At 33.9% G+C, this 12,421-nt stretch overlaps 1 protein-coding gene across 1 annotated transcript; it reads right to left on the bottom strand.

The window, feature by feature from the left end:
• Positions 1 to 4,437: 4,437 nt before the first annotated feature.
• On the bottom strand, positions 4,438 to 11,285 carry LOC115970673. Its single transcript, XM_031090266.1, has 5 exons — positions 10,937 to 11,285; positions 10,578 to 10,704; positions 7,145 to 7,315; positions 6,956 to 7,049; positions 4,438 to 4,896 (listed from the first exon to the last, which is right to left on the bottom strand). Exons 1-5 carry the CDS (start codon positions 11,283 to 11,285, stop codon positions 4,438 to 4,440), a joined length of 1,200 nt encoding a protein of 399 aa, XP_030946126.1.
• Between the last annotated feature and the right edge of the window lie 1,136 nt (positions 11,286 to 12,421).

Below are 12,421 nucleotides of genomic sequence, written 5' to 3'. Positions count from 1 at the left end.
AGGGGTCTTCTCCTCATTAATGCGGTCAGGAGAGTAGTTGTAATGCATTTAATATGGTGGTGGCAGCCTTTACTGAGATATTTTGGGTTTCCTTCATTTTTACGTATTTTGAAGGTGGACTACAGTGGTTTGGACACACCTTTGATCTGGATTTTGCAGTGTCCGAGGAGGAATTACTCCTCGGACATGTTCTCTTTGCCCCAGTGGGCCTAAATGAGGATTGCCTGGCCATGACGTCTCCTCGGACGAATTGGTCCTCGGACGGGCCTAGGGCCCAACCAACTTATTATTCTGGGCCGGTCCCTACAATATTATTTACAATATAAAATTATAAAATAACAACTACAAAAGTGTATCATTTCTTTCTTTCTTATGTCATGGCTGTGTTTATTATACACAAATTATTTTACACATTGCCTTAAAAAAAAATTAAAACTGTTAACTGAATTTATGATTTCTAAGTTGGTGTGGCTAAGAGTGATATTAAAATATTATTTTTATGCCACATGCATGCTATCACATTACCTTAATAAAAAAAATTAAAAAAAAAAAAAAAACCCTCAAAAACAAAACTTTAACTAAACTAAAATCCTATCATAGCATTTGTGAAAAAGTTTTAATTTCACTCTCGTTGTAATTTTAGAAAAAAAAAAAAAAAAGGTGGATCAGACTAATAAAGTAATAAGTGAATTTCACAATTTCTTTTTGCTCTCATTGTTTAATTTGTGATTTGATAGACTTGAGCTTCACCGTATTTGGTCCTAGAGGTTCTCTCCTGGCCACCCAGCAAATTTTTGGCTTTATCCCTACACCTCCATCTTTGAGAGCTTCTTGCATTCCAAGTTTTACTATAATTCATTTCAAGCTTTTAACTTTTTTTTTTTTTTTTTTTTTCAATTAAGTCCTCTAACTTTAAAAATGTTCAACGAAGGCTTCATGTTAGCCTCTATTAAACTAATCTGTTAAACACACCCAAAACAACATCATTTTGGTAATTTTAATATAATTAATAAATGAAATTACTATTTTATTATCATTTCAATTTTTTTTTTAAAAGGTTAATTTAAATATATATATATATATATATATATTTTTTTTTAAACCCACAATCTCTGTTTCTCAGTTTATGAAGGCGGTGGCAGAGATATTGGTGGTCTTAGGAAAGGGGTGCTGGGATATAGTGAGACAAAGTGTAGTGAGAAAAGGCTCCTATATGAGTAATACTATAACTACAAATTATTTCATAATATTTTTACAAACTATTTTTGTAGCAAATTCTTACTAGTTCTCAACTAAGCTTAGCACTAACATCACTTTTTTATTTACCAATAACCACTGACCACGTACATCAATAGTTTGTAAGAAAGTTTGTTACTCTAACATTTTCCCTTCTACATTACCACAAATTAAGCTGGGGAAGGGTTCGTAGGCCAAAACGGGTATTAATTTACCCCTAATTTGAAACTATATAGAAAAATACCCATATTTTTTGGAACTTGATTTTAACAAAATCGAATTACAGGTGAAATTCGACATTGCTAATGTTGAGTTCTACTTAAAAATATACGTAGAACTCGATTCTGAGGATATCGAGTGTAGGGACACGATTTTTAACGACCCAAGGATAACATTGGGTTCGTTTGTAATGGGCCCGAACAATATGATTTGTAGAGAGTGGGTTTGAAAGGCCATGCTCTTGGTTGCCGGGTAACGGTCCGGTCTTGATTCTGCGAGAGTTCCTACAGAGGTAGGTTTGGCCTGTATAGCTAAGCATTATATCGAGGTAGTTTGAAAGGTTTGACTCCTCGGACTTAGTCCGAGGAGCATCGCATTCTCACCATTCTTCCTCCTTTTTGTAGGATCCCCCCCTCCTCCTCTTTTTATCTCAGCTCTCTTTCCCTTTTATACTAGTATTTACTTCCCGTTCTTCATCTACGTGTCAGTTCTTCCTTTTTTGGGGTAATTACTCATCCTATCAATCCATACGTTAGAGTGGTTGGGGGTGGTTGGGGAAAGTTGAATAGTATGGTCTGGAGTATGGGCTTGTCAGGTGTTGGGCTCCACATTACGGTGTTGGCAACTTTCTCCCCTGTATTACTCTTGTACTGAGTTTGTCCTTTACTTCAGGCGCTTTGTAAGGTGTTGAGCGTGAGATTGTCCTCGGCTAGATCCTTGGGCCTTTAAGGGGCTTGCATCATACGTCCTTGGTAGTAGGACTCCTCGACTTGGGCTTTGGGCCCTAAATACAAGGTGGGCTGGGACCGCAGATTTCGGGCCCCACATCGAGTTTTACACAAAATTCAATTTTGTTAAAATTGAATTCCAAAATAGGAGCATTTTGCTACCTAGTTTTCAAATTAAGGGTAAATATCCATTTTCCCGAAGTGCTACATAGTTTTCAAATTAAGGGTAAGTATCCATTTTTCCCAGGTTTGTATTTGTGGAGAAGAATCAGAGAGCTTTTTTGTGAGAGAGTTGGTCACTAGTCATCTTCTCTGTCTTTCACGTTGCTTTTGTAGGTAATTGAAAAGAAGTGCTTTTCAGTTCCAATACATTTTTGTTTTTAGTTTAATTTCGGATCTTAGAAGGTGGAATGTTTTTGGGTTCTATTGTTTGGGGCAAAGAAACTTGGGTTTAATCGTTGTTTCTAGGTTCCAGTTTCTAGTTTTTTTTTTTTTTTTTTTTTTTTTTAATTAATGTTTTTTAAAATTTTAAATAATAATAAAATATTAATTTTATTTAATAAATATTTTGAAATTGCCAAACTGAATGGAGGTTAATGAGAGGCCTAGATTGAATACTTAATTTTGAAACTTATAAAACTTAATTAAATAAAAGCAAAATTAAAAGGTAAGTTTTGCATTTTTTTACCTAGAACGGGAAAAATAACTTGGATAATGGCTTAGCCGAAGCTCCTTTTTGTTGACTGGTATTGGGCCTCACAGGTCTGGGCCGGTTCAGTGGTTTTCATTTTGTTTATGACATCCATAACTTATGTTGGTGATCCCTCCTTTCTTGGGATTCCGTGCAGGCCTCAAATCATGCTGTTGTTGTATGTTGACAAGGCTAGTAGCCAAACTTTTGTGGTCACAGGCTGGGCTTTTTATGGGCCCATTTCGAGTCAATATCATAACTACCTTGCACGGACTCCTCTGTATAATCTGAGTTTGATTCCGTCGGTAAATGGGCAAGTGGGCTTTGGGCTTATTTGATTTGTTATCCAAAGCCTCCGGAATATATGCACGTTATGGAATTGATTCGGGTGTGACAGTACTGTGAGTGTTTCACTGATTTGTATTTTGTAATAAAATGCATCGCGGGTCTTTTGCCTTGGTACTTTAACGTTAACTTGCTTCAAAATGAAAACTACCATTTATTCTCATCAAGAAGGCTTAGACAAACAGAACCCTAACCCTTGTTCCACCCTATTTTGCCTCCATGGGTTTCCAAAGGATGTTGAGATTGAAATCAAATCAGCAAGGTAAAAGCACAAAGGTTCTCCGTACCTACTTTTATCCGTACTGGTCTCTTTTTTGACTAATGAGGTGCTAACAAGGTATGGCTCTCTTTTGTGTAGGAAGCCTCAGCCACTATCTCTCATCAACCTGAAACTAGCTGTTCATCAAAGGGTGTCGAGCGTGACTCTCCTAGTTAAGGTAGGGAAAAGGAATATGTTACCTGTCTTATTTTGCTGCCCCTTCTTTAACCATTGAATTGTAAGTGAGGTGCAATTTTTTTTCTTTTTGGTGCAAGAAGCTATATACCATTTCTGTTGCAAAGTGTTGAGGGTGCTATTTGTAAAGTAGAAAGTAATGCAGGAGCAGGCAGTCGTGAATCATGCTAGCTCTAGACAAATTATTGAGAGATTTGGCTTACATTCATTATTTTTTTAACTTAAGTATCTTTTTGTTTTAATGAGAAATTATTACATCATTCACTAATTAAATAAAATATAGAGATTAAAATTCACTATCATTTACCATTGTTTATATATTTAAAACAAAAAAAATATATTCAATTAAAAAATGACTAGAGGTAAGCCAAACCCATTATTGAGACTTCCAATGATAAAATTCTAGTCTTATAACTATCCTTTGGCAATAGATCACACATTTTGACAAGTTGAAATAAATAAATGACTTTATCGAGATATATATATATATATATATATTTATATATAAATCTGACTCACCAGCGGGTCTTGATTCAATTTTATTTATATGTAAATAAATCAAGACTCTTGAATAAGCTAGGAAGGAACAATTTTACTTAATGTTTGATATGAAAACCAGCCGGAGTTATCAGGTGGTGATGACGTGGGACTTTCTTGAAGATAGCCCATGTCAAATGAAAGTACAGCGGAAAGCCTGCTATAACAAAGAATATTAGCAGTAGGACTGCCCATGAATATGATGGAAAAGCTGCAGATTTCAGCTTTTATCTTAGAATGAAGAAGTGTGCTGCAGAAAAACATATTGCGGTAGATGCTATAGACACGTAGAACGCTGTTAAAGCCAACAAAAGCTTCATTGGTAGGGTACTACGAAAACTGCTTTCTTTGTAGCCGGAGGTGAGGATTGCAAGGAACATGATGACCGCTAACAGTGAAGAATAGAAGGATACATAGGATGAGATGGCGAACATATTAAATGCCAACTCTTTTTCGAGGCGGGGATAGCCGTTGTCATCCACATCACCAGGCACCGTGGTTGACATGTTAAAGGCAACTGTGACAAAGAGACCTGCTACAATTGAGCATGCATTTGATGTTTCAATTAGCCACTTCCCACCCTTTTTCACAAGGGTCTTATGTTTTTCCATGAAGATCTCCCCTGGAGTTTTGCCTGCATTGTTGGAGAGATGAAGGAAGCCTTGTGGCATGGAGTTCATTATGTGCTGTATTCATTGAGACCGGAGGAAACAATGACAACAATAACAACAAAAGAATAATGGCTATTAGGATTTTGGAATTAATTAATAGAGAAATTTTTTTTTTTTTTTTTTTTTTTTTTTTTAAGTTGGAATTTTAAATTTTTAAATTTTTTTTTCTCGGGCTATTGTATATAATAGTGGTAGGCTAGCCCACCAAAATTTCAAACACTTTCCCAGCCGTTGTTGCATGGATTCAAAGTTCGAATCCAAAAACTATTTTCCTTAATTATATATAGACACTGGACCATAGGATCATTAACATGGTTACGAATCCAAGTCCAACATATATAGTTCTCCTACGATTCTAATTTACATTTCTAGCTTTGAAATGATATGATTTATATTAAACAGAAAGATAAAAGTATAATTGTTTTCTTAAAGTCATTTTATTTTATATCTAAAATTGAGGTAATATAAAGTTCTAAATTACAATTTATGCATTTACTTTTGGACATTAAAATGTGTAAAACAAAAATGCTAAAAACTAAAAGAATGGTTATCCAATTCTTTCATTGTATCTAAGGATTGTATAAGGATTGTATACTTGAACGTTAGACCTAGAAACTTTATATTTAAAGCCAAGACCCAACACAACAAACTTTGGTACAATCCTAAAAGGGCGATTGACTCAATGACATCAATGATCAAGAAAGGTTATCAATTGGCACTCTAAAGGTGCATCATTGCCCAGTTTTTTCCTGGTTAATCTTTAAAGTTGCAAGTGGTTTAAATACCATGCCATATGTCACAATTTAGTTATTTTACGTCAGCCGTAAGCCCATACCAATGATGTCAATGATATACGGCACTTGCTATGTCAACAAGTCCTCTTTTTGATATGACCTAAATTCTCGAACTAGTTTTGATTTGGATTTGATACTACTAAACTTTTGACTTTCTTTTACTATTGACTTAGCCTCCGATTGTTGACTTTTGACAATTGATTTGACTAGTTGACTTTTTCAATCGAGCCTACCATTTTATTTTTTTGGGCATAAATTTAGATTTGGGTTGTTTTCTCATGTAAGGTTAAAAAATACTCAAATTGGCGCATTTGGGCCTTGTATATACCAAATTCACCAATCCACTTACAAACTTATATCATATCATGTGCCAGTCTATCATTCATCCAATTTGGTCACTTTCAAAACATTATTAAAGCCAACTTTGAGGGATCTTTACAAGCTTTTATTTCAAACTTAAGGCATCGTCAAACTTCTACCTTGAGTTTGAGGGAAATTGTTAAAAGTAATAATTGTAATGTTTACTATTACTAGGATGTGCCCATGTGATGCATGACTTTACTCAAAATTGTATTAACAATTAGTGAGCCACTTGATAAGGTTTGCAACATTCAACAAATATTTAAATTCAATTAAATTATTTTGTATAAACTATTGGTGTAATACATTGCTTTATTATTATTTTTTTTGTTGATAGTGTTTCAATAGTTTATCTTGAATTAAACTTTAACTATCAAAAGTTTACTCAAAATTATAAGGTTTAAAACTCAAACAATATAGTTTTATGTAAAGTAAATTATTGGTTGTGTAGTTTAATATAGGATAAATTATCTTTATATTATGGAGAAGTTTTTCTGATAATTAATGAGAATGTATACACTTGGTGCATAGAGAAGTCCGCTACTTTGTCTAACCACGGCTTTCAAGAACCAAATTTTGTTATAGATATAGTATATGGTGTAATGGCTTAAGAGGCTCAATTTAGTGTAATGTCCAGTTAGACTAATCCTAAATTCCTAATTTCTAATCTATATACACACACACACACACATATATATATATCTTGCTTAAGGGATGTTGTAAACATTAATTAAGTATACAGTACAAATATAGCTTCTAGAGTTTTATCCTATAGATGTAGGCGGTCAAACCTCAAACCACATAATTTCCTTACTTGGATTGGTGCTTGTATCTTTGTTTCTTTGATTAATAAGAGTATTACTTATTTTATTTATCCCAAAAAAAGAAAGAAAGAAGAAAAGTGCACTTTGGATTCATACCTCATACCACTTAATCTCCCATTGCATTTGCAATGCAGCCCCAGGAATTAGGCCCGACTTCCGCTCTTCTAGTTCAGCTGCAAGGTGGAGGGCGCTATTCCCGTTGTTATCCAGTTTATGAAACATACTTTCAATCCGTAAATGGCTTTTAATTTGCGGAATAGCTCATATACTTGTGTTCGTCTGTACTTGGCTGCCAACAGTACTATATTTTTTCCATCTCTCGTTTCGTCATGGATAGCCATTGGAAACTTGTGTAGTATTCCGATAACCATTTCTTTGATTCCATTTTCTGCCGCAGACAATATGGGTGTCTCTTTCTCTTCCTGTGGATGTATATCATACTCCGACACAATAGCCCTATATGCAGCAATAAAACTTAAGTCTTCATCTTCATATCTAGTTAGCCAAGGGTTCGTCCCTCCGTCGAAGTAGTGCTCTACGCTTATAGGTTTGATACAAAGTTTCATGATCTTAACGGACAATCTGTGCGTCTCTTTTATCTTCTTTATTTCCCCTGATCCTCGGAACCATATAACAGAATATATATTATGAACAGCCAAATATATTAGTGTACATATAGTTACATGAATACAGGGCCTAACCAGGATTTTAATTCGAGGGCCAAACAAACAATTTTTTAATGCAAACTAGTACTATGTTAACAAAATATTAATATGAAAAATGCTAAATATGGTACTAATTTTACAAAGGCTAAATCTTAGATATCGTTATATATTAGATTCACTAATTAAATTCAAACATATAATTTTATTTAATTTAAATGTCATTGAAAAGCAACACTGTTTGCATGTATTTCTTTAATAAATGCAAGTATGCATTTGAATTTAAATTGCGGGTGCATCTGAGTTTTGCCCTTTTACAAAAAGCTCACAACCTTACCTAATTTAAGATCAATAACATAATAAATAATTCTTTCAGCAAAAAAAAAAAAAAAATAATAAATAATAATAATAAAATAAATAAATAAAAAAAGAATAATACTTGGGCTACAAACTATTTTAATTTTTTTTTTATAAATTGTTGATGTGGCATGTCCAGCTATCTTGGGGGAACTATGGCTGTCACCAAATTTACTAATTCTTAAGTTTTTCTTTACAGGATACTAATTCTTAATAATTAATTGATGACGTTGGGGTTTTTTTTTTTTTTTTTTTTGGTTGGTACTTGTGGCATTGTGGTTTGTAATCTTTGATTGAGAAATTAAATGGATTGTGGGTTCTGAGAATTATTTGAAAAAATTGATTGTTTTTCAATGGGATGTGAATGCAAATGTGCTTGGTTTGCCAATTGGAAATTGCATAGGATGAGTGAGAAAATTACCAGACGGGAAAAATTTGAGATAATATTGATTTTCATATCTGATGTACAAAGTGGGTTGTGAACATTTTTTTGATCGAGATAGTCATGGTGTTTTGATCCAATTAAACCAGAGGGAGAGAACGTTATGTTTTTGCTTGTGTTACAATATTGTAAACCTAATCTTTCATGGAGGTTACAAGAATTCTTCAAAATGGATCAAGAGAGTGATAAAGATATCAGAGCGAAAGGAGGTGGGAACAGTTGTTTGCAGCAGCTAGAACCCTCCATTAATTCGGAATGATTTGTATTTTTTTTTTTTAAAAACCAAATATTTGTAGCTAATTTTCCATAATGTACTAATCAAATAAAAGTCATATATACCTTCTAATTACATGTCAAATATTTTTTGAACTAATTACTGTTACCAAGAAAAAAGAACGGTGTTACAAACAATGAACTATAAAGGTCAAACAACTTAACAGCAAAAGTATGTTGAATTTTAAAGAAAAAAAATAAAATAATTAAGAAACATGGTGTGAAGTTCAGAAAAAGTAAAAAACTTCACACAGCACACAGCTACATTTGATCTCAGAGTGCATAATCACAGAAATGTGATGTCTAATTTTTTTATTGAGTTTTTTGATAATTTTTAAAATTTTTTAGGGGGCTAAGTACACTTAATTTTGTATATAATATTTAAAATTTTACTTTTATATGTAACATTAAAGGTGGGCCATCCCCACTATGGGTCTGCCCGGCTTGAACATCTTCACTGTGCTAACCTCTCGTGGACACAACTCAAAGGTGTGAATGAAAGATGTAAATATGCACATCCAAGTGGAAATTTTGACTCATGTTTTCAATGCAATTTTCATGTGTGTAAATATGCGTGCAATAAATAGTGTGTAATAAACAATACTCCTAACAAATATTTTCCATTGAGATTTTCCTATTTTCAAATAGAGAAACCTAAAATAAGAAAGACTAAAAAGTGAAAAGGATGGTGTACCAAATCCAAGAATGCGCTTTATTCCTTTGCAAGCAAATGTGATAATCATACAAGGGGCGCCACAATATTTCCACAATGAATAATGCTTATGATCTTCACTTTGGGATCCTTCAACATACACAAACAAATAAGTTAAGAACTTATTAAAAAAAAATTTCAAACCTAAAAGAATAGAATTTTATGGGCATAAAGGTAAATGGCACATGTAAGATTTGGCATAGTATTAGAAGGTCATTAAAGTATCCAACCCAAAAATTAATAAGTGGAGAGGACCAACTTGGACATAAACCTTTACTAAGTCTTGAATCCAACCAATGCAGGATTCTTTAGCATTTAGAACACACTTGTTACAATTGCACTACTCACCTTCATGTCTCGATTTAGTAGTAACATTCGATCTTTCAGGATTCTCTTCATCCGCATTTTTTACTTTGTCACATACTTTTCCTATAATGGCCACTAGAGATTAGGAGAGAAATTAGGAACTAGTTTGGTTATGTGTCGAAGCGCACACATAATTAAATATAAATATAAAAAAAGAAAAGAAAAAAGAGAGGCTTTTCATTGGTTATGTATTTTTGTGTGTGTTAAAGTTTTTGCTGGGAAAATAATGCAAGAGACTCCAAATGAGAAGCTAATATAGCATACATGGACATTATATTTTACCCCAAAACCTTAGTTTATAGTTTGAACTAGTTATGTTATATTAAGTATTAATCATGGCCAAGGACTTTATAGTTGAATTCGTACTTCCCCATATATAAAATGCTTAAGGTTCTAGGGGGAAAAAGTTTCAAACTGCTGCTCATTCCTTCCTTCTAAAAAAATCACTCATTCATTCCAATTGCCATAATTTCTTGTTCTATCATTTGTTTTAAAGTGATTTTTTTAAGTGGCTTCAATTAGTTATTCCTTATGTAAGATTTTATTTCACTTACCAACTTGAATTATAGTCCACCTCCACAGCAATTGAATGAAGCTGACGCATGTTTGGTGGTTCTCCGGAAATTTTTGTTCACGCCTTTTATTCAATGGTCTTGTAAGACTCTTATCAATTTTCTTAGGCACGTCAACCGGTGTCCCTTCGAAATAACACCAGAGGAAAATGACATGTAATGCTTTACAACAGAAATAATTCGAAGGTATAATGTAGAAAAATTATTAGGTGTGCTAATTGCACCTAATAATCTCTCCTGAATGCATTGAACAACTCGGATTTTAACAACTAAGAGCATTCCCATCGGCTTGACAATTTACTAACACTTACAATGATAAATGATGATGCTCCACCATCCAAGGTGGCAACCACTTCGGAAGGCAGAAGGCTTCTCTGCTAAGAGATGGATCGGCAATATTCCATTCTCATCCACACAAGTAGCAAGTTCTCCGTGTAGGAGAAGTATCCGATATGCCAAATCTGTCAACCACAACGTTTAAAATATGGTTTAGCAAGTATTCAATCAGCCAACCAATTTCACCAATATACAGTAGGTTCTATGATTTTGTTACAAGTAAACATGTAGCAACTATTGGTTTAAACATTAGTTTATTAAATTAAATAATCTGACAGGTATGAAGTGAATTTCAACAAATTAATTAAAATGCTCACCCCAATACTCCCTTTTGATGGCAGTGTAGAATTGTCTCACCATCTTCTTTTCTATAGTAGGATGTGTCTAGGTGGCTTTCACAGATGGAATGGAGGTGAAAGAAAATCTCTGTTCTACCAAGCAGAGCAGCCAAGAAGAGAGGGCTCTTACCCTCCTTGTTACGTTCATTCCCCATTGATGGATCAGCTTCAGCAATGCAGACACACGTACTCAGACTCCCTGTTGATGCTGCCACATGCAAAGGGGTATCCCCTTGATCGTTTTTATATTGTAGAACATTCTTGAACCGGTCTTTGTTATCATCAATTATTTTTACGAGTTCCTCAACAATATCTTCTGAGCCATGGGCGATAGCTAAGTGCACGACTGTTTCCCTTAACATCGCCATCACCTTGTGAGCCTGATCAAAATGTTCCCGATATATGTTGACAACTTCAGCCCACTGCCGGGACCTGATTTTTTTGTATATTTTTTTTTCGAAATTGATAGTTTCTTCAAAATTGTCTGTAATTTCTTCCAAATTTTCAAGAGCAACTGGACTAAACACCCTGGAGAACATACTTCTATTTTATGCAAAAGGTATGTTTGTGGAGCTCATACTGCCGGAACTGTCTACCAATTTTTATAGTATCAAAAAGTATCAACAAAGCCCAATGATGTCGGCACAGGAAAAAAAGGAGAAAAGAAAAAGAAGAAAAGAAATGGACAAGGAAAGAGAAAGAAAAAAAGATAAAAAGAAAAAGTGGATAATTAATTATTCCATGCTGGGAACTTTTAGTGCTACCACCACATGTGCTGTGAATCGAGATGGAAAAGTCCCTCATGTTCTTTAGTGCTAATAAATACCTCTTATTCAAGTTTCAAGAAAAAAAATCCATATTAATTAACATAACAAGCAAATGAAAATCAACATTAAAACAATCAAGTGCACAGTGTTATGATTATATTGAGATACAATTGATGTTGGACTAGCCTTATTATTATTGTTGTTGTTGTTGTTGTTGTTGTTTTTTATTTTTATTTTATTTTTAATTTGCTTCTTAGGATTTTTTTAACTTGCAAGTTCCAACTTCTAAATCCTATCTTGTACTCTGAAATATATAAGCAGAATATAAACAATACTATGACTTTATGAGAGTCACATCTCATTCAACCTACTGTTTTCAATCAAATAGAACCTTGTCTTTGAAGTTCATCAAAAAAAAGAACCGTATCTTTGAAAAAGCGAAAGACTAAAGAGGGAACGTTAACAAGTTCAACGGGAAAGCATTCTTGGGATCATCAGTTGTGCATATCTTTAAGGAAACGATTGAAATGGGAGATATGAACATGCACGCAATAACTGTAGAAAGGCCAACATAATGGTGTTATCATGTTATGTACATCAGTTCCAAAAAAATGTAGACTGTCCAACAAAGACAACCCTGCCTGCAGATCAAAATAGCAGGCCTGAGCATCCACGTCCGACACCAAATACGGGAGAACCACTTAAACCCCTTTATAGAAAATCTCAGGATACACCAC

The sequence above is a fragment of the Quercus lobata genome, chromosome 12 (assembly GCF_001633185.2).
Source record: "Quercus lobata isolate SW786 chromosome 12, ValleyOak3.0 Primary Assembly, whole genome shotgun sequence".
Classification (NCBI taxonomy): domain Eukaryota; kingdom Viridiplantae; phylum Streptophyta; class Magnoliopsida; order Fagales; family Fagaceae; genus Quercus; species Quercus lobata.
The sequence above is the reverse complement of the archived record's forward strand: the minus strand, read 5'-3'. Positions and strand labels throughout refer to the sequence as shown.

What these genes read in the sequence shown, in the direction of transcription:
- LOC115970673 (XM_031090266.1), bottom strand. Translation starts at nt 11,285, where the DNA reads ATGGCGATGTTAAGGGAAACAGTCGTGCACTTAGCTATCGCCCATGGC. An exon ending in CTACTATAGAAAAGAAGATG is followed by an intron (nt 10,705 to 10,936) that starts GTGAGACAATTC and finishes TGTGGTTGACAG; the next exon opens with ATTTGGCATATCGGATACTT. An exon ending in GGGAGATTAAGTGGTATGAG is followed by an intron (nt 4,897 to 6,955) that starts GTATGAATCCAA and finishes CAATGAATACAG; the next exon opens with CACATAATGAACTCCATGCC.